The sequence below is a fragment of the Geotrypetes seraphini genome, chromosome 3, assembly GCF_902459505.1.
Source record: "Geotrypetes seraphini chromosome 3, aGeoSer1.1, whole genome shotgun sequence".
Classification (NCBI taxonomy): Eukaryota; Metazoa; Chordata; class Amphibia; order Gymnophiona; family Dermophiidae; genus Geotrypetes; species Geotrypetes seraphini.
In genome coordinates this window covers 283,757,345-283,778,334 of record NC_047086.1, presented here as the reverse complement: position 1 = coordinate 283,778,334, position 20,990 = coordinate 283,757,345, and the positions used below count along the sequence as shown (strand labels likewise).

The window sequence follows — 20,990 nt, the reverse complement described above, 5'->3', positions numbered from 1 at the left end:
AGGGTAAAGAAGAAAGAGAAGCAGGCCAGGGATGGAATATGGGGACAGGGATAGAAGAATGGCAGATAGGGATGGAGCTGGAACTGAAAGGGTGATGAAATGCAGTGGAGGATAGATGAGGGCCAAAAGGGTACAGAGGATGGATGGGAAGGTGGACTAAGGAAATGGATGAAAGGTGGAGCATGCTGCATGGGTGGAATTGGGACTGATGAGAGGCAGGATATGCGTTTGGCCGGGGTCATGTGTCCTCTTTTTTGTCTTCACAATTATGGTAACCCTAGGGGAGGAAGAGATAGTGAATGGGCCAGTCATTTTTTTGTTTTTTTTTAATTCTGAGTAAAGGGGAATAGGCTCATAAACTTATCAGGAAAGAGGCAAGAAAGAAAATTCGACTTGGTTCCAGGAACCAGCCTCATATTGTCCTGGTGTCCAAGTTTTTTGTTTTTTTTTTTATAACCGTGCACATTTTTTAAAATACCACAGCAATTTGCAGAACATTAGTTTGCAGCACACAGTGCTAACAGGGGTTTCTTACTGTATATGGCATTGACCACGACTAAAACGTGCTCAGATTCAAAGGAGCTGGAAGGGATATCCAGCCCGAAAGGAGGAAAAGCTGCTGGGGCCTCCGGCTGACCTTGATGCTTTTCCAAAAGTTGGCTGCCACCACGAGAGAGGATATTTGTAGGATCCCACGCTATTGCAGAGCGTTTGCTGCGAGAAGTCACTCCCCCCAGTCACGGGTTTAAGGACTTCAAGAGACTCCGGCTAAGAGCCTGCCACTACCCGAGGGGGGTGTTGCACACAGCTGGAGCTTAGAGCAGCACTAGACTGACTCACTTGATTCCGCCCAGAGAGAGAGAAATAAATAAAGGGTAGCACAAGCCTCCTCCTCGACCTCGTTTTTTTTGGCGGTGAAAGAACGGGAATTATTCCCCTCCCTGTCCGGGCCCTGTGCAAGCAAAAGAGGGAGGCAGCAGTTTCCTGCAGTCCCACAAACAAGAGAAGAAAAGAATCAGGGAAAGCGGTCTTCGGGCGAGGCGAGTCCCCCCCCTGCTTCGTTTTAGTCAGAGAGCGCGGTAACACTTTCTCGCTCGACGGCGCGATAAGGAGGGGGAGGGGGGAACCCAGAGCGCGGTGTCACGTGCCGCCGCAACCGACCTGGAGCCGTCCCGGGCGAGTTCCCCCTCCCCGGCGCAAATGGAGGGGCTGCCGCCGCTGCCCAAGAGCCTGAGCGGGCTGTTGAACTCGAGCGGCGGCGCGGGCTGGCGGCACCTGGAGCGGGTCTACGCGCAGAAGTCGCGCATCCAGGACGAGCTGAGCCGTGGCGGGGGCGCTGCGCATCTGCCCAAACCCTGCAATCTGGACGCCGCCCTGGCGCTGCTCCGCAAGGAGATGGTGAGTGGAGGAGCCGGGGCCATGGAGCTAACTTGGCTGTTTCTATAAAAGAGGGGACGAGGAGTTCGGCGTTTTTCGAATATGTCTTGAGAAAGAACTTAACCAAAAAGCTCCGATACAGTTAGATTGTAAATCAGTGCTATGCCTTATAACAACAGCTTTTAGGTGGCTGAAGTGAGGAGCCTTCTGTTTGTTATATCCGAGGTTTCTGGTTTGTTTGTTTTTTTAAATGGGGACCCTATGGGCATAATGATCCTCTTCTTTCAGTTTGAGACTTAAGGTCTTCTCCATTAGGGAAGTTGTTCAGATCATGGCATCACATACTTTCAAACTCTCTCTGCTTTTCCTATCCCCCTATGTCCTTCAGTAAAATAATTTATTTATCCTGGTAACCATAGGGCTGGAGGAATCGGGCAAAATAGCTATTTCAGTGCAATAGGTGTGTCATCCTGGACAAGCGGGTAATTTCCCCGTTTCTGCTAGCTCTGCAGAAGAAATCCACTCCAGATTTTTTTTCTGTGATCCTCTTCACTGGGAGTTCTGCTACCAAGTACAGTTTTTTCCTTCTGCATGGTAGCCTACAGGAGTGTTTCCATTCTGCTCTCCCTTTTTCTTTATCTTAGGGTTCCAATGCCCTGCCCTGTTCCGCCTCCAGCCCATCTGTTCTGCTTCTAGGCCCGCCCCCCCCCAAAAGCCTTATCTCTTTTTTGCGAACCTTCAGCATGTGCAGTAGAGAGTTGCGCCGGGACAGAAATCCCACCCGTCCCCGCGAGGAATCCCTCCGTCCCCGCCCGTCCCTATAAACTACAGAAATAGTTATTTCATTTAATTATGCTACTGAATCAAAGGCTCTGGTAGAAACCCATTTAAAAATAAGCAAAAAGACTTTATTAATTTGGAAATATTAATTGGGAAGAATACATACTTTGTAAACGGGTTTCTACCAGAGCCTCTAATGTTTATAAATTTTTATCAACACAACTAATATACTACTTTATCCTTAAGCAAAAAAAAAAAAAAAAGAATTTTTTTCCTACCTTTATTGCCTGGTTTCTGCTTTCTTCATGTTCTCATTCAATTCCTATGAACTGACAAAAAGAATGGAAAACGAAATAGTGTCCAAATAATAATATAATATGACAAGCTTGATGGAACACTTATAATGTATATAATGTGATTAGAATCAAGGGAGAAAAAGACCTCAAAATACCCCTAGAATGTGATCAATGAAGTCACAAATATTTCGGGGTTAGGTATCATCACCGGTCAAAAACCCTTGAATTAATATTTTTTTAAATTTTTAATTATATTTTGTAATTTTCATTGATTTTTAATTCATATTCTTCTTTTATTATAAATACTAATGTGTATTAATTTAAGACTTAAATCTTTCCTTCTAAATGGTTGAGCAATCAAGTGACCAGCAACTGTTGATTCAATATCACAATAATCATTCTATTTATATTTAGAAAATAGTAAGCACTTATCTTAGATAACCCAACGGAGGCCCGGTCCGTTTCGCTCTAATGGGCTTCTTCAGGGGTAGTAAAAAGGCTTATGTGATTGCCAGTTAAGTTTCCATTTTGCTCAAGAATCGTTGCTGAGATTTTCACAGACTACACATCTATTTGGCTGCCATGGGACCTAGGACATGAAGATAGACCCACGCCAACAGAGCTGACTTGGCTAGAAATCACAATATCTGTGAGCAAAGCTGCTGTCTGCGTGCCTCTGGAAAGTAGACACGTCCAGCCATGTCGAAAAAGACTCCCAGAAATTTCAGGGATTAAGTCAGCGTCAAATGGCTCTTGCGATAATTCGCCATCTAACTGAGGTCCTCCAGGACTCTGATCACCTGATCTACTGTTGGCATCCTCTCCAACATGCATTGCTTTTATGTTGGTTCCCACAGATGGACTCATTGCAGAAGTCTCTACCCTGGATGCTGGAAACTCAGGCCAGCATGGATTGGCTCCATTCCCAGTCCCTTTACAAGGGCATGCCCCTTCAGATACCTTCATGGGTAGTTGTAATGATGGATGCTAGTCTCCTTGGTTGGGGAGCTCATTGCAACCATCATCCGATTTGGGGGGCACTGGTCACCCTCTTAGAGGAAGTGGTCAATCAACAGACTGGAGCTGTGAGCCATTCGGCTGGCTCTGGTGAAATTTCATAAGATTCTGGAGGGCCAAGTGGTCAGAGTTTTCTCTGACAAAGTGGCAGCAGTGGCATATGTCATTTGCCAGGGCAGCACCTGGAGTGTCCAGATATGTCTTGAAGCTTGCCTCCTTTTCTGCTGGTCAGTATGTCATCTGCAGGTGCTATTGGCAATGCACATGGCAGGTGTGGACAATGTCCAAGCCGACTTCTTTGACAGACAGACATTAGACCCAGGTGAGTGGACACTGTCAATGACAGCATTTCAAGCCATTGTTTGGTGCTGGGGTTGGCTTTGTTTCAACCTCATGGTGAAGGCAAGGAACAAAAAGGCTTATAGGTTCTTTAGTTTAAGAAACAAACCCGGAAGGGAGGGTCTAGACACTCTCGTTCAGCCGTGGCCTCGGGGCATACTATTGTACGTCTTTCCTCCTTGGCCCATGATAGACCGAGTCATTCAAAGGATTGCGACTCAATGGGAAAGGTCATTCTGGTGGCTCCAGATTGGCCTTTCAGACCTTGGTATGCAGATATGATATGTCTTCAGTTGAGTCCTGGCTTCCAGTTTCCAGTGCTTCCAGACCTTCTTTCTCAGGGTCCAGTATGCATAGATGATCTGGATTGCTTTGCGCTTACGGCATAGCTTTTGAATGCGAAGCACTAGAGCAAAAAGGATATTCAGAAGTGTTCATGTAAGAACATAAGAATTGCCGCTGCTGGGTCGGACCAGTGGTCCATCATGCCCAGCAGTCCACTCCCGCGGTGGCCCCTGGGTCAAATACTAGTGCCCTAACTGAGACCAGCCCTACCTGCATACGTTCCAGTTCAGCAGGAACTTGTCTAACTTTGTCTTGAATCCCTGGAGGGTGTTTTCCCTTATAACAGCCTCCGGAAGAGCGTTCCAGTTTTCCACCACTCTGGGTGAAGAAGAACTTCCTTATGTTTGTAAGGAATCTATCCCCTTTTAACTTTAGCGAGCGCCCTCTCTTTTTCCCTACCTTGGAGAGGGTGAACAACCTGTCTTTATCTACTAAGTCTGTTCTCTTCAGTTTGTTTCTATCATGTCTCCTCTTTCCAGGGAGAGAAGGCCCAGTTTCTCTAATCTCTCACTGTACGGCAACTCCTCCAGCCCCTTTACCATTTTAGTTGCTCTTCTCTGGACCCTTTTGAGTAGTACCATGTCCTTCATGTACGGCGACCAGTGCTGGACGCAGTATTCCAGGTGAGGGCATACCATGGCCCGGTACAGCGGCATGATAAACCTTCTCCGATCTGTTCGTGATCCCCTTCTTAATCATTCCTAGCATTCTGTTTGCCCTTTTTGCTGCCACTGCACATTGTATAGACTGTTCCCCTTTGGCCTCCTGCGCCTCCCTTTACCTGATTGCAGCAGAGAGCAGCCTGCAGAAAGGATTGCAGGTACTGTAGCGATCCTTGGAGGTTACCATAGGCCTCAGGAGCTGTCATCCTTTTGCCGCGGTCCTGCCCCTCCTCTGACGTCAGAGGCAGGATCGTGGCAGAGGGACGACAGCTCTGGAGGTCTATGGTAACCTGCAAGGATCGCTAAAGTACCTGCGATCCTTTCTGCAGGCTGCTCTCTGCTGTAATCAGGTAAAGGGAGGCCAGGGGGGAAGCCGGACTCTGCAGCACTTCCCGACTGACCCTCCCCCCTCGCCATCTAAAGCAGGAGCAGTAGTGCCGACCAGCAAGAGGCAGCGCTGCAGATCCTGCTTTAGGGAGCGAGGGGAGAGGGTCAGACAGTGAATCGGGAGGCCAAAATTTTTTTTTTAAATCGATTCAAATCGATTCACCTGAAATGAATCGGTGAATCGATTTGAATTGTGAATCAGGCAGCACTAGGTCTCACCAAAATCCCGTTTGATCATCTGGAAGAGGCGTCCCTACTGCTGCTTGCAGGTCGTTTATGTTGATGATTGTGTTGATGTAGTACTATGCGTTGCTGGGCCAAAAAATTATACCATGGCATTTTGCTTAAATCACACTGACTGGTGCTTGCTATATATTTCCATTTCACAAGCAAAGCAAAACAGTTTCTTCTCACAAGACACTTGTGACCAGCTGAGGCGAAGGAAGAGATTTCAAATAATTTTTATTTAATTATTTATTTAAGGTATTTATATACCACCTATCAAGGTTATCTAAACGGTTTACAATCGGGTACTCAAGCATAAGAGAACGTGTGTAGCGCATTAGAGAATGACATGGTGACTGTTATCTGCTGAAACGGTGGGAGAAAACAAGTGGTCATCGCTGGTACAGGGACAAGGCCATTCACCACCCCATGGAGCGGTGAATGGCCGTGTCTCCGCAGTTAAGGGAGGGGAATATGCGTGGTTACCGATCGTGTGGTCCAGCAGCCCCCTCCCTCCTTCCTAACGATCGCCGCCGTCCGGGCAACTCCCTCCGTCCCTCCCTTCCCCTTTGCTGGTGAGTTTTTATTTTCTCTGAACAAGCAGCTGCCAGAAAGTTCTCCTCTGACGCAACCGGAAACAGGAAGTTGCGTCAGAGGAGAACTTTCTGGCAGTCTCACGTGACTTCAAGGCTCTGGCTGCTTGTTCAGAGAAAATAAAAAATTGGCAGGGAAGGGGAAGGGAGGGAGCTGCTGGACCGCGCGAAGGGTGCTGTAGTGGGGTGGTGAGGAACAGACGCTGAAGGGAAATGGAGAAGAGAGAGTGGGGAGAAGATGGAAATGGGGAAGAGAGAGTGGGGAGAAGATGCTAAAGGGAATTGGATGGAAGGAGGAGATAAAGGAAAAAAAAAAGGCACATGCTGGATTGGGGAGATAGATACCAGATCTGAGGGGAGGAAAGGAGGAGAGAGATGCTAAAAATCACCTGGGAGAGGGAAGGAAAGATGGAAGGGAAGAAGAAAGAGATGCCAGACTATGGGGGAAGTGGAGGGAAGATGAGAGCCAGACCAATGGGGGTGTGTGTGGAGGGAGAGATGGAAGGGAGAGGCACAGTAACAGAGCATTTATTGCTTTAGAATAAAGTAGTATATTAGTTGTGTTGATAAACATTTATAAACAAAGCCCTGCCAGCTGAAGATCTCTTTCTCTAGTTCAGCAGACAGAACTTTGATTTATAAAATGACAATTGTACAGAATATTGTTTCTTTTTATACTTTAATAAAATAAGTTCAGTGTAAAACTATTTGAGGCTTGTGTGGATGGGATCAGATGGTTTGCGGGGACAGGACGGGAACTGAACTCATGGGGACAGAATGGGGTGGAGATTGGGACAAATTTTTTCCTGTGTCATTCTCTATAGCAGTGTTCTTCAACCTTTTTACACCTATGGACCGGTGGAAATAAAATAATTATTTTGTGGACCGGCAAACTAATAAGACTGAAATTTTTAAAAACCCCATTGCCGCCCCATCCCCGCGAGCTCGGTCCCATTAACCATCTGATCCCATCCGCACAAGCCTCAAATAGTTATGATTTTATATTGAACATATTTTATTAAAGTATAAAAAGAAACAATATTCTGTACAATTGTCATTTTATAAATATACAGGGCAAGGATCAACAAAACCCCCGTCTCCTCTCCCCTTCACATATATTCCCCTCTACTATCAAGAAAACTAAATAAGCCAAATTATTACAGAATGCTACACAAATATCATGCTAACAGATTACCACAGTCACACATGGCAGGAATAGTGTTAGGGGAGTGGAACTAGGGCAACTGCCTCCTGGTCAGAGAGAGCCCTAAGCCAGCTAGAAGCTAAAGACGCACTGCCTGGGCTTTGCACTCCCCAGTTATGTGTAACATCAGCTCTAGCAGGATACATATTTTAAATCTGATATATTCTAATCACAAGATAGAAATAAAATTATTTTTTTCTACCTTTTGTCGTCTCTGGTTTCTGCTTTCATCTTCTTTTCACTCTCTTCCATCCAGCGTCTGCCCTCTGTCTCTTCAATCCAGCATCTGCCTCTTCCATCCAGTGTCTGCCCTCTACCCCTCCCCCTTCCATATGGTATCTGCGTTCTTTCTATGCCCCTCTCTCCTACACCAGGTCTAGCATCTTTGTCCCTCTTTCCTTATTTTTCATCTGATCCCCCTTCCCAGCATCAATCTCTTTCTACTTTGTCATTCCTCTGTCTCTCCCCTTTCCCTCATCTGATCTCTCCATTCCATCCTGACTCCTTTCCCTCCTCTAATTTCCCTGCCAGCTGTTTCCTTCCAATGTTCCTCCTCCCCTGTCCAGCAGTACCTTCTCCCTTTCTTCCTCCCCTTATCCAACAGTAATTCTCATCCCTTCCCCTTCTCCCCTGTCAGCAGTAGCCCCTTCCCCTCCCTTGTCCAGGAGTACCCCTTCTCCCTTTCCTCCTCCTCTTATCCAACAGTAACTCCCTTCCCTTTCCCTTCTCCCCTGTCAGCAGTAGCCCTTTCCCCTCCCTTGTCCAGGAGCACCCCTACTCCCTTCCCTCCTTCCCTCTCCAGCAAATGTTTCCTCTATGTAGGCTAGCGGCAGCTCTGTGTGCTTTTAACTTTGGCACACAGCTGCCCCTAAGCAGTATTTTAGCCGCGGTTTCATGAGGCAGCCTCGGGGCCTTTGGTAGCCCGGCCCGCGGCTAAAATACTGCTTAGGGGCAGCTGTGTGCCGAAGTTAAAAGCACACAAAGCTGCCCCTGCTTGTCTGGGGGTGCGGAGACATACGCGGCAGGAGTAGGAGGTGGAAGGCAGGAGTGTCAGCATAGCGACGGCAACAGGAAGTTGCACGTCAGCTGACGCCGGCACTTTTTGCTGTGGCTGGGGACCAGAATCCTTTGCGGACCGGCAACATTTTTTTGCGGACCGACACCGGTCCGCGGACCGGCGGTTGAAGAACTGTGCTCTATAGCACATAAGAACATAAGAAATGCCTCTGCTGGGTCAGACCCGAGGTCCATTGTGCCCAGCAGTCCGCTCACGCGGCGGCCCAACAGGTCCAGGACCTGTGCAGTAATCTTCTATCTATACCCCTCTATCCCCATTTCCAGTAGGAATTTGTCCAATCCTTTCTTGAACCCCAGTACCGTACTCTGCCTTATAACGTCCTCTGGAAGCGCATTTCAGGTGTCCACCACACGTTGGGTAAAGAAGAACTTCCTAGCATTTGTTTTGAATCTGTCCCCTTTCAACTTTTCTGAATGCCCTCTTGTTCTCTTATTTTTCGAAAGTTCAAAGAATCTGTCCCTCTCTACTCTCTCTATGCCCTTCATGATCTTGTAAGTCTCTATCATATCCCCTCTAAGTCTCCTCTTCTCCAGGGAAAAGAGACCCAGCTTCTCCAATCTCTCAGAATATGACAGGTTTTCCATACCTATTATCAGACGTGTTGCTCTCCTTTGAACCCTCTCGACTAATGCCATATCCTTCTTAAGATACGGCGACCAATATTGGACACAGTACTCCAAATGCGGGCGCACCATCGCCCGATACAACGGCAGGATAACTTCTTTCGTTCTGGCTGTAATACCCTTTTTGATTATACCAAGCATTCTATTCGCTCTCTTAGCGGCCGCTGCACACTGTACCGACGGCTTCATTGTCATGTCCACCATTACCCCCAAGTCCCTTTCCTGGGTACTCTTATTCAATAACATCCCTCCCATTGTATAGTTGTACCTCGAGTTTCTGCTCCCCACATGTAATACTTTACATTTTTCAATGTTGAACTTCATCTGCCATTTCGCCGCCCATTCTTCTAATTTGTTCAAGTCCCTTTGCAACTTTTCGCAGTCCTCTGTAGTCCGAGCTCCATTAAATAGTTTGGTGTCGTCCGCAAATTTTATTATCTCGCACTTCGTTCCTGTTTCTAGATCATTTATGAAGATATTAAATAGCAGCGGCCCGAGCACCGAGCCCTGCGGGACACCACTCGTGACCCTCCTCCAGTCGGAGTAGTGACCCTTCACTCCTACCCTTTGTTTTCTACCCTCCAACCAGTTTCTGATCCATCTATGTACTTCTCCTTCCACCCCATGGTTCTTCAGTTTCCGGAGTAGACGTTCATGGGGCACCTTGTCAAAGGCTTTTTGGAAATCTAGATATATGATGTCTATGGGGTCTCCTTTGTCCATCCGTTTGTTGATCCCTTCGAAGAAGTGCAATAAATTCGTTAGGCACGATCTTCCCTTGCAGAAACCATGCTGGCTGGTTATCAGAAGTTCATTTTTTTCAAAATGTTGATCGATGTTTTCTTTTATCAGTGCTTCTGCCATTTTCCCTGGAACCGAAGTCAGGCTCACCGGCCTGTAGTTTCCCAGGTCACCTCTTGATCCCTTTTTAAAGATGGGCGTAACGTTGGCTATCTTCCAATCTTCCGGGATCTCACCTGTTTTCAGGGATAAGTTGCAAATTTGCTGCAGTAGTTCCGCTATCTCCTCCTTTAATTCCTTCAGAACCCTTGGATGTATGCCATCCGGACCCGGGGATTTGTCAGTTTTTAGTTTTTCTATCTGCCTACGAACGTCCTCAAGGCTCACTTCTATGGATGTTAATTTTTCTGCCTGACTTCCGTTGAAGAATTGCTCAGGTTCCGGTATGTTGGACGTGTTTTCGTTTGTAAATACAGACGAGAAGAACATGTTAAGTCTTTCTGCCACTATCTTCTCCTCCTTCACCACTCCCTTCCTGTCTCCGTCGTCCAGCGGTCCCACTTCCTCTCTAGCCGGCTGCTTCCCTTTAACATATCTGAAGAATGGTTTGAAATTTCTTGCTTCCCTGGCTAGCCTCTCTTCATACTCTCTTTTGGCTTTCCGAACCTCACGGTGACATTCTTTTTGATGCTTCTTGTGCTCTTTCCAGCTCCCCTCAGTTTTGTCCTTTTTCCATTTCTTGAATGATTTTTTCTTATTGCCTATCGCTTCCTTCACTGTTTTGGTTATCCACGCCGGGTCTTTTGTTCGATTCTTTTTACACCCCTTCCTGAATCTGGGGATATACAGATTTTGCGCCTCGCTCACCATGTCCCTGAAGAAGGACCAGGCATGATTTACCGTTAGCCATGTTTTGGAAGTGTTACTAAGTTTCTTCCTTACCAATTCCCTCATTGCTTCGTAGTTTCCTTTCCTGAAGTTAAAAGTTGTCGCAATGGATCTCTTGCCTTTTGACACTCCTACCTCAACCTTGAACTTGATCATATTATGATCGCTGTTTCCCAACGGTCCCATAATTGTTTCCCAACGGTCACATAATTGTTGATGAACAATAGAGATAAGGTATTACACTTCATTCAAGGAAACAAGTTTATGGGGAATATATGTATGGAAGTAGTGTTCAATTTTTCCAAGCTGAAGCTCCTAATACCGTGTTTCCCCAAAAATAAGACAGTGTCATATTAATTTTGGGCCCAAAAAACGCACTAGGTCTTATTTTCGGGGTATGTACATGATCATCTCTCCCTTCCTCTCCTTCATCCCAATTCTTCCTCTTTCCTTTCTCTCCCCCACATGTGCAGCATCTTTCTATACCTCCCATCCCCCTCATGCAGGAGAACCCTTGTCCAGCTTCCATCCCTCCTGCAGTATAACCCTTGCCCAGCTTCTATCCTTCCCTCCGATCCGAACTGCTGATCTTGAGCGATCTATACATACCGGTAACTCCCTCCAAATCAGCTTCGGACTGGCAACACTCTAAACAGGCTGCTTCAGCTTTGTCCACCAGTGAATTCCCTCTGCCGCGTCACTGATGTCATCAGTAACGCAGTAGAGAGAATTCACTGGTGGACAAGGCCGAAGCAACCTGTTTAGAGTGCTGCCGGCCTGACATTGATTTGGAGGGAGGTACCAGTATATAGGGCTCGCTTGCGGTCGGTGATTTGGATGGGAGGGAAGGATGGCTGCGCGGTGGCGGGGGAAAGTGCTGCCAGCAAATCCTGACTAGGGCTTATTTTTGGGTTAGGGCTTATATTAAGACCTACCCTGAAAATCATGCTAGGGATTATTTTCGGCGAAAAATGGTAATACTATGTATTTGTGTAATAGTGCGAGGAAGTCTGAAGGGTGCATGAGATTTTTGTAATTTGAAGGATATTTGTATGATATTTTTTTCCCTGTGTTTTCTTTTTTAAGGTTGGTCTCAGACAGCTGGATATGTCATTACTTTGCCAATTGTATTCTCTTTATGAGTCCATTCAAGAATATAAAGGTGCATACCAAGTTGTGTCCAGTGTAGAAGGCACATATACTCTGGAAAATGCCTTTTTTGATGAAGAGGAAGAGTATTTCCAGGAGCACAGTACAATTCATGATGACAAGAATGATGGCACAAATGTACATTACTCCATGTCTTCACCCTCCATTTCCAGCAGCGACTGGATCCTGGAGTCTATTTAGACCACTGTCTGGGGAAGGTGACAGTGGTCATGGTTGTTTATACTAGCTGCCGCTGCTGATCATTTTACTCATGGCAAACAATGAACTGCATCTTTTCGTTGAAGAGTTCAGTGGTGTACTTGAAAGCCCTTCAACATGTTGATCAAGAATGATGTGACATTCAGGCTGGATGGATGGATCTCACAAAGTGAAAACTATGCAGAGGAACTTTTCAACTCTGATAAATCATCTTCAAAAATACCTTGATACTGCCTTGCTGGCTCTCTTCTGAGATAATTTTTTCCTGAGTAGCTAAGGCATACTGTATGTGTAAACTGACTGGTTGTCTTTGTCTGAGAAAGATCTTTTGTGCTGTAGGAAGGTATGATAAGTGTGTCATATTTGATGGACATTGGATGCTTTTATATTGAGTATTCTAGAGAAGCACTCATTTTGTGTTTTTGGGGAGAAGGGAATTTTCACTTGTGTTTTTCTCCTGCACTCTGGAAATTATTTCAGCATTGTTCAGATGTTAAGGGCGGTCACTGCTAAGAGAGGCAAGTCATTCTTACCCTTTGTATCTTATCCTTTGTATCTTAAGAGCACATTAGAAATAATACACTTACTTTAACAAGCAAATGGCAGCACAGAGGCGTAGGCTGGAGATTAAATTTGATGGATCATGGTGGGTTGTTATATTACATAAACGGTTTCCATGATGGCTAAATTTTGTTGTGGTTTCAGTTTATGCTCATTAGTGTATGTTGTGTATACTGAATTAATGCACATTAAGATCTTCTGTTATATTATGCAAATCAAGCTTAAGCTTGTGCTTGTCACAGTAATGAAGCATTAAGGGGCATGCCTGTATCCAGTGCATAAATCATACTATTTGCCTAATGAAATACATTGTATGTGATAAATATTTATAATACAAGCCTGTGATGTTGTAACATTAATAACTATAAAATAGGACAGTCTTTTGTTTTGGGTAGATTGGGAAAGTGTGAGCACACCAGGCACTGCAATGGGGGGAGGAGCTTCACTGTGCTCATACTGCAGAGGCCAAAAGATGGCCTTTCAGCATGGAACCAGAGAGCTGGGCTGGGTGTGTGGGCCCTGCTTTTAGGAAGTATCATGGAGACAGGTTATCAGTGAACCTGGGCCCTCTCAAACTTGACACTTTTGCTTTCAACATACATTATAGATGACTGCCTTGTACACAGAATTATATTAAAGAGTAGATGTGATTTTTACAGGAAAGGTTAAGGTTAAAGAAAATTGCCAACCAAATTTAGGGTTTTTTTTTCTGTATGTTGAATTTTAACCCTTTTTCTCTGAGAGGCAACAGCTCATGTCTAGAATTTTAGGGTTGTATGCCTTGCATTTGAAAAGGCTCAGGATACATACCTTCTAATTTCAGAATGTTAATAATAAAAACATTGGTACTTTTCTTAATCTCTTTGTTCGCATTATTTTATGTTCTAAGTTTGGGGGTGGGGGGGGGAAGAGGGGATTAGATTTAAAACCCAGAAAAAGAAATCATGTGTTTGTGTAATCCAGTCAGGGCTGACTTTAGACATCCTGGGGCCCAGGGTAGAAATTAAGGAGGGGGCCCCCTGATCACTTCTTTCTCCTCCACCCCACTCCCTGATATTTCTACCTGCCATTATTACCATACAAAATACAACATTAAATGGCTTGATCACACAAAACACAGACCGACCTTTACCAATACAGAATAAGGGATCATACATAGAAGTTGAACTGGAAACCCCAAGAAATTAAACTCAGCAAGTACCGTATTTTTCGCTCCATAAGACACACTTCCCCCCCCCAAAAAAAAAAAAAGTGGGTGGAAATAAGGGTGCATTTTATGGAGTGAATACCACCCCCCGGTACCTTTTTCTACTCCCGGCACTTCCCTTGCTGGACAGCTGCAGCAGCAAGAGGCAGAGCAGAGAACAAGGCAGGCGCGAGCTTCTTGCACGCCTGCCTGGTTCCGCGCCACTGTGTGAATGGTTGCCATCAGTCCCCGCAGTTTTTTCTACAGACTGAAAGCTGCAACTGGAAGAAAAATCAGGTGTGGAAATAGTGAGCATGTTCCTGGATGGGCTGTGTTAGCCTATGAGATGATGAGGCACCACCCCGAGCACAACCAGTATGTGAACTGGACAATCTGCAGAAATGCCTGTTACCATGGTGAACTATCATTCCCCCTCACCCCCACCAATGTAACCCTTATCCTTTCTGGCCAAAGACATTCCTAGACCTAAGGAGAAGGAGCTTATGTGGCCTAACATTTTCCTTGTGTTCCTTGGTTCCGTCTCTTCCATTATTGTGCTGTACATAGGGAGAGGAATGGCCAGTACGAGAAAAGGAGGTACTGATGCCCCTCTATAAGACTCTTGATGAGACCTCATTTAGAATATTGTATACAAGTCTGGAGTCCACACCTTCAAAAAGATATAAACAAGATGGAGTTGGTCCAGAAAAAGGTTACCAAAATGGTTGGTGGTCTTCAGCATAGGGTGACTAAAAATCAGTGGATTTAGAAAAAAAAAAATCACACTTTTTAAAATTGGATTTTTAAAAATGCAATCTATTCAAAGACAGTTTTCTATGTAAGATGCATTATAGTCCAAAAGTTATTCATCATGAAATAAAGATTAGTTTTTAATTATGTAGCATGAGGCTGTATATTCATGTAATGTTTAAATTTTTTGATAAATGAATTCCATTAATCCATTCATAAGGTTGGGCAATTTTTCTGTCTAGAATATATTTTGCAGTGGCAGTTCTGAAAAGAATGGATGGAACCAAGCTAATGCTCGCACAAGATGTTAGATGGAAAACTGTAGTGTTTTAAGCAGTATATCAAGAACTGATCTACTCTGACAGTTTGTGTACAAAATGGAGAGAAAATAGATGGCACTATTATGACCAAAATCCTTAACATTGGGCTCAAGAGAACTGTTAAAGATATGCTGAGAATCCTGAAACCCATTTCTGAAACTTTAAAGAAAGTACAGAAAAATAGCTGTTTCATTTCTGATGCTGATAAAATTTGGAAGGAACTGAGTGAGCACTTAAAAACAGAACTCAGACAAATGGGACAAGCGCTGTCTCCAGCTCATTTTCTTGCAAATATTGGGCTCCTTTTATCAAGCAGTGGTAGAGTGTTTTGCTGTGGGCCAGTGCGTTAAATGCGCCAACACTCATAGGAATTGAAATGCTCTACCACTGCTTGGCAAAAGGGACCCATTGTCAATATCTGGTACCAGGATCAAACCTCAAGTGTTGAAGAAGAGGAGTAAGCTATGACATGGGTATCCAGGAATCATCTATCTGTAATGCCAACTATAATAAACTTCAAAGCGGAGAGAGAACCATTAAAAAAATGTTTGCTGATGATGTTTTAAAGAGACATACCAGTGAACTGGTAGAGGTTACTTATTAAGCGCTTGGATTAAGAGACTTTAATACCAAGTTCGTTAGGTAGTCAGCACTTCATGGCATACAAAAAGACCACAAGGTAAAGCTTATTATACTAATTTAATCGTCACATAAATTGCATCGCAGTAATATACAAAACACAAATGAATTAGAACAACTTCACCATGACTGCAGCAAAACCACTCCTCACAGCCGAGAAATCCCCCTTTTCAGGCAGCCGATGGACCGGGTCAGTTGTGGGACTTTACCTTTTCTGCGCACAGATGGATTCCAATGACAGTTCCACGCTTGCTCATTTTATAATCTTTTGCTACGTGACTAACTTCACATTACTTGCTATGTGCCAACCTATAATGCCTTCCCCTGTGTTTCTGCCGCAAACAGCAAGCTTGGACATTCATTAAGCCAAGATAAGATTCCAGCCTCCACCCCTCCTAATGAAGTATCCTGAGATTCACTATTTGTCATGTTCACCAAATTCCACAAGCCAGCTTCTGGAAAATGGCTGCACAGAACTCTTCTCGGATGAGGAAAGACTAAATAGGTTAGGGCTCTTTAGCTTGGAAAAGAGAAGGCTGAGGGGAAATATGACTGAGATCTACAAAATCCTGAGTTGTGTACCGTAGAATGAGTAAAAGTGAATTGATTTCTTGCTCTTACAAAAATTATAAACACTAGGGGATGCTCATTGAAATTACATGGAAATATTAACTCATTGCCAAAAGATGTGGTAACAGTGGGTAGTATAGCTGGGTATAAAAAAGGTTTGGACAAGTTTCTGGAGAAAAAAACATAGTTGGTTAATATGATAGACATGGGAGAAGCTACTGCTTGGCCTGAGTACTATGGAATGTAGTTATTTGGGTTCTGCAAGGTATTTCTTACAGGGATTGGCCACTGTTAGAAACAGGATTGTGTTAGATGGACCATTGGCCTAACCCGGTATGGCTATTCTTGTGTTCTTAAATGGTATTTCTTCTACTCCTTGGTTGTCTCTACTCATTCCTGTATTGGAACGTATATAATTTGTGTACAATGTTTTATTTTGTCTTCCCCTTTTAAAAAAACTGTTATACGCTTTGAAATATATGATATAGAGAATGACATGGGGAGCGATCCCCGCGGGGAACCGCGGCGTGGCTGCGGGCTATGGAGACTCCATAGCCAAATCACTGTAGACATGGGGACAAAAGTTTTCACCGCCCGCAAAAACAGTGAAAAGATTTGTCCCCGCAGGCAAATGTATCCCCTTCTACATACCGCGATTTACCAGGTCTTCACCGTGTGTTCGGTTCACTTCGGGACAGGGTTACTGAATTCTATTCCTGAACATGTGCTGCAAGAATGGAGGAATCCAGCACATGTTCAGTTTATAACCCATGGGAATACGTTAATAAAGATAAGTATATAAAATCATACCTGTTTGAGGCTTTTATGCATGCTGCGGTGACGGGGTGGTGACAGATATTTTCCTCGTGTCATTCTCTAATATGATATTGCATAGATAACAAACTTGAAGTTTTGTGGAATGCATTTCTTTTGGTTTTCTCTTGGTTTATATAAGCTGTGCACACATGACTTCATCTGTACATTTGTGTGTGCAATTTTTATAATCTCCTTGTGAGGGAATCTTAGGAAATTATCACTCCTCAACTCCCTCCCGGTCACAGAGATACTTTAAATGGCAGGCCACAAAGCAGGAAATCTATGTCTCTGCAGGAGCTGCATGGTCAAGGCTGGATTAAAAACCCTCAGCCCAGATCAATCAGGGAGATTTAGAGAAGAGAAGCCCTCCACTGCAGAAACGTAATCTGCAGAAGCTTTACTCAAGTTGGCCAAGTTTATCTTTGAACTTTGTTGAAATTGTAACTTTCCATTGCATAGATGGGTTATGCACTCCAACCTGCAGGTGAAGACAGAGTATTTGACTTCTGAGTTTGACTATAACCCATGTTTGCAGTCCCTAGAAGACAGTTCTGTCTCCAGCAAGTGGCGGATGCACAAGGCTGTACAGTTCTGGTCAGGTTTGGGGGAATTAGGTTGGAAAAAAAAGCCAGATTTAGGAAGCCATTCTAGGGCTAGTCTATTTTTCTCATATTTTATTTTAATTCTACTTCTTGCATTAATATATGATTTTATTATATATGATCTATAAAGTAATCAGCCACTTATTTAATGTTCACAGTCTGGCCCAAAAGACCTGTTTCACCAGGTCCAGTTTCATCAGGGGTCAAATTCTTTACAGAGAGGGTGGTTGATGCCTGGAATGTGCTCTTGAGAGAGGTGGTAGAGAGGAAAACGGTGACTTGAGTTCAAAGAAGCGTGGGATGAACACAGAGGATCTAGAATCAGAAAATAATATTAAATATTGAACTAAGGCCAATACGGGGCAGACTTGCACAGTCTGTGTCTGTAGATGGCCGTTTGGAGGAGGATGGGCTGGAGAGGGCTTCAATGGCTAAGAAGGTGTAGATGAGCTGGAGTAGGTTTTGACAGAGATTTCGGCAGTTGGAACCCAACACAATACCGGGTAGAGCTTTGGATTCTTGCCTAGAAATAGCTAAGAAGAAAAAATTTAAATTGAATCAGGTTGGGCAGACTGGATGGACCATTCGGGTCTTTATCTGCCGTCATCTACTATATATGTTACATTATAGGCTTTTTCTACAAAATTAAGTAAAAAAATATTAATTCAAAAAGCTACTCAAACATGGTCTTTTTAATACACTCACTGAAATCTGACTGATTAAAGCTTTTTCAGCAAATCACTGTGTAACCAACATATCCAAATTCAAGATAAGTCTATAATAATAACCTTATTTTTCTATACTGCCATAGTCAAACTGACTTCTAGGCGGTTCACATAGAAAGAAGGCTGGAAATCAGCGAATTACAAAATGCAAGAAGAATGAAGTTACATCATGAATTGGAGAAGCATGGGGGAAGAATACATGAGAGAAGAAAGATGTTACATAATACAATGGTGTTATAAGGAGAAGAAAAAAATATATATATATATATATACCTGAGAGAGGTGATCTGATTAAGCAAGGAATTTGCCAAATAGAACAGTTTTAATTGATTTTCAGAATGTGTTGTAGGTCTGTCTGTCTGGCTTTATTTAGTATTTCAAAAAATAGTAAGTCTGCTATTTCAAACAATACTAACCATCAGTTTTACTTAGCTGAACATAATAACCTGTTTAAATGTTACCATGCTTTAAGCTAATTATGAAACACAAAATTATATAACTTGTATCAATTTCATTATGTTCACCATCTAAAATAAACTTGATTGTTCATGTGCAAACCACTGTTATTTATTTTAATTTTTACATTCAGTATTTATCCCTTTAAATCTGGTAATAAATGATTTTTTAATATATATATAGTAACATACATAGTAACATAGTAGATGACGGCAGATAAAGACCCGGATGGTCCATCCAGTCTGCCCAACCTGATTCAATTTAAATTTTTTTTTTTTTTTTTTAATTTTTTCTTCTTAGCTATTTCTGGGCAAGAATCCAAAGCTTTACCCGGTACTGTGCTTGGGTTCCAACTGCCGAAATCTCTGTTAAGACTTACTCCAGCCCATCTACACCCTCCCAGCCATTGAAGCCCTCCCCTGCCCATCCTCCACCAAACGGCCATACACAGACACAGACCGTTACAAGTCTGCCCAGTAACTGGCCTAGTTCAATCTTTAATATTATTTTCTGATTCTAAATCTTCTGTGTTCATCCCACGCTTCTTTGAACTCAGTCACAGTTTTACTCCCCACCACCTCTCTCGGGAGAGCATTCCAGGCATCCACCACCCTCTCCGTAAAGTAGAATTTCCTAACATTGCCCCTGAATCTACCACCCCTCAACCAAGTGTTTCTCTACAATTACCGTTGACAAGAATACTGTCAGCAGTACTTAATTGAATGTAACACCTCTGCTTTTTTATCTTCATTTTTAAAGCTCACAATAAGTGTAACACAAAATACTATCATTTTATACTTTAACATAACTTAATATATCATCAAATTATAGCTCTCATCAAATATCCCCCTACCTTATACCCAACAATCATAAGCAAAAGAAATCATAAAATATTCCCACCCACCCCCACCCGGGATGTGTATGAACAAAAGGGAAAAAATTAATATTTATTCTATGCATTAATTTCAATCTTTACAGTATCTTGTTAATAGCTCCCAAATAACCTGAAATTTCTGCTTTGAAGTAAATTTGAGATAAGGAGCTCACTTACTTGTTTATACATACAAAGCAGAAAATATTTTCAGCTTCCATTATCTCCTTTTGCCACATATATACTAATATTGAATGTCAATGTACACGCTCTCTCTGCAACTACTATTGATAGGAACACTAACTGTCAGCAGTGCTCACTTAGATGTTAACACTTCTGTTTTAAAGTAAAAGAATCTGAGATAAGGAACTCACTTGTTAGTACTCCCCATTTTAGCATTGTTAAACCACACAGATAGTCTGCCCAATTTGTGGTATAACAAGTTACAAATAAACTTGGAAACACATTTGTGAAATTTGCTAACCATATTCCAACCCCAATGACCAGGCTGCCTATAAAGCACAGTTACTTACCGTAACAGGTGTTATCCAGGGACAGCAGGCAGATATTCTCTACATGTGGGTGACGTCATCCACGGAGCCCCGACGCGGACAGCTTTTCAAGCAAACTTGATTGAAGATTTCAAGTTTGCTGGTGCTGCACCATGCATGTGTGTGCCTTCCCGCTCCACTAGAGGGCTCATCCCCTCCTCGTGGTCTTCAGTTTAGATAGCTAGCAAAGAAGCCAACCTCAGGGAGGTGGGAGGGTTGCGAGAATATCTGCCTGCTGTCCCTGGATAACACCTGTTACGGTAAGTAACTGTGCTTTATCCCAGGACAAGCAGGCAGCATATTCTCTATATGTGGGTGACCTCCAAGCAAACCAAAAAAGGGACAGAGGGAAGTTGGCAATTTAGGAAAACAGATTACGCAAAACCGACTGGCCAAACCGGCCGTCGCTCCTGGACAAAGTATCCAGACAGTAGTGAGAGGTGAAGGTATGAAACGAAGACCAAGTGGCAGCCTTGCAGATCTCCTCAATTGGCGTGGACCTGAGGAAAGCGACAGAAGCCGCCATCGCTCGCACTTTATGTCTCGTGACCCGACCATGCAGCGAGAGACCAGACTGAGCGTAGCAGAAGGAAATACAAGCAGCCAACCAGTTGGACAAGGTGCGCTTGGAAACAGGACGTCCCAACCGATTAGGATCAAAAGACAAGAACAATTGAGGAACCTTCCGATGAGACAGGGTGCGCTGGAGATAGAACACCAACGCCCTCTTACAGTTGAGAGAATTGGCGAGAATGGGGTTTAGGAAAAAATACCGGAAGAACAATAGACTGATTAAGGTGAAAATCTGACACCACCTTAGGCAAGAACTTGGGATGAATGCGGAGGACCACCTTGTCATGATGAAAAACAGTAAAAGGTGGGTCAGCAACCAAAGTCTGCAGCTCACTAACCCTGCGAACAGAGGTGAGGGCAAGCAGGAAGATCACCTTCCAAGTAAGGAACTTCAGATGAGCTTTATCCATGGCCTAAAATGGAGGTTTCATCAATTGAGCGAGAACA

General features: G+C 43.8%; 1 protein-coding gene across 1 annotated transcript; it reads left to right on the top strand.

Annotated features, from left to right (window-relative positions):
* The first annotated feature begins 700 nt into the window (after positions 1–700).
* FAM89A (family with sequence similarity 89 member A) lies at positions 701–13,342 on the top strand. Its single transcript, XM_033939507.1, has 2 exons — positions 701–1,398; positions 11,642–13,342. The coding sequence occupies exons 1-2, from the start codon at positions 1,201–1,203 to the stop codon at positions 11,903–11,905; spliced, it is 462 nt and encodes a 153-aa protein (XP_033795398.1). The 5' UTR covers positions 701–1,200; the 3' UTR covers positions 11,906–13,342.
* Positions 13,343–20,990: the final 7,648 nt, after the last annotated feature.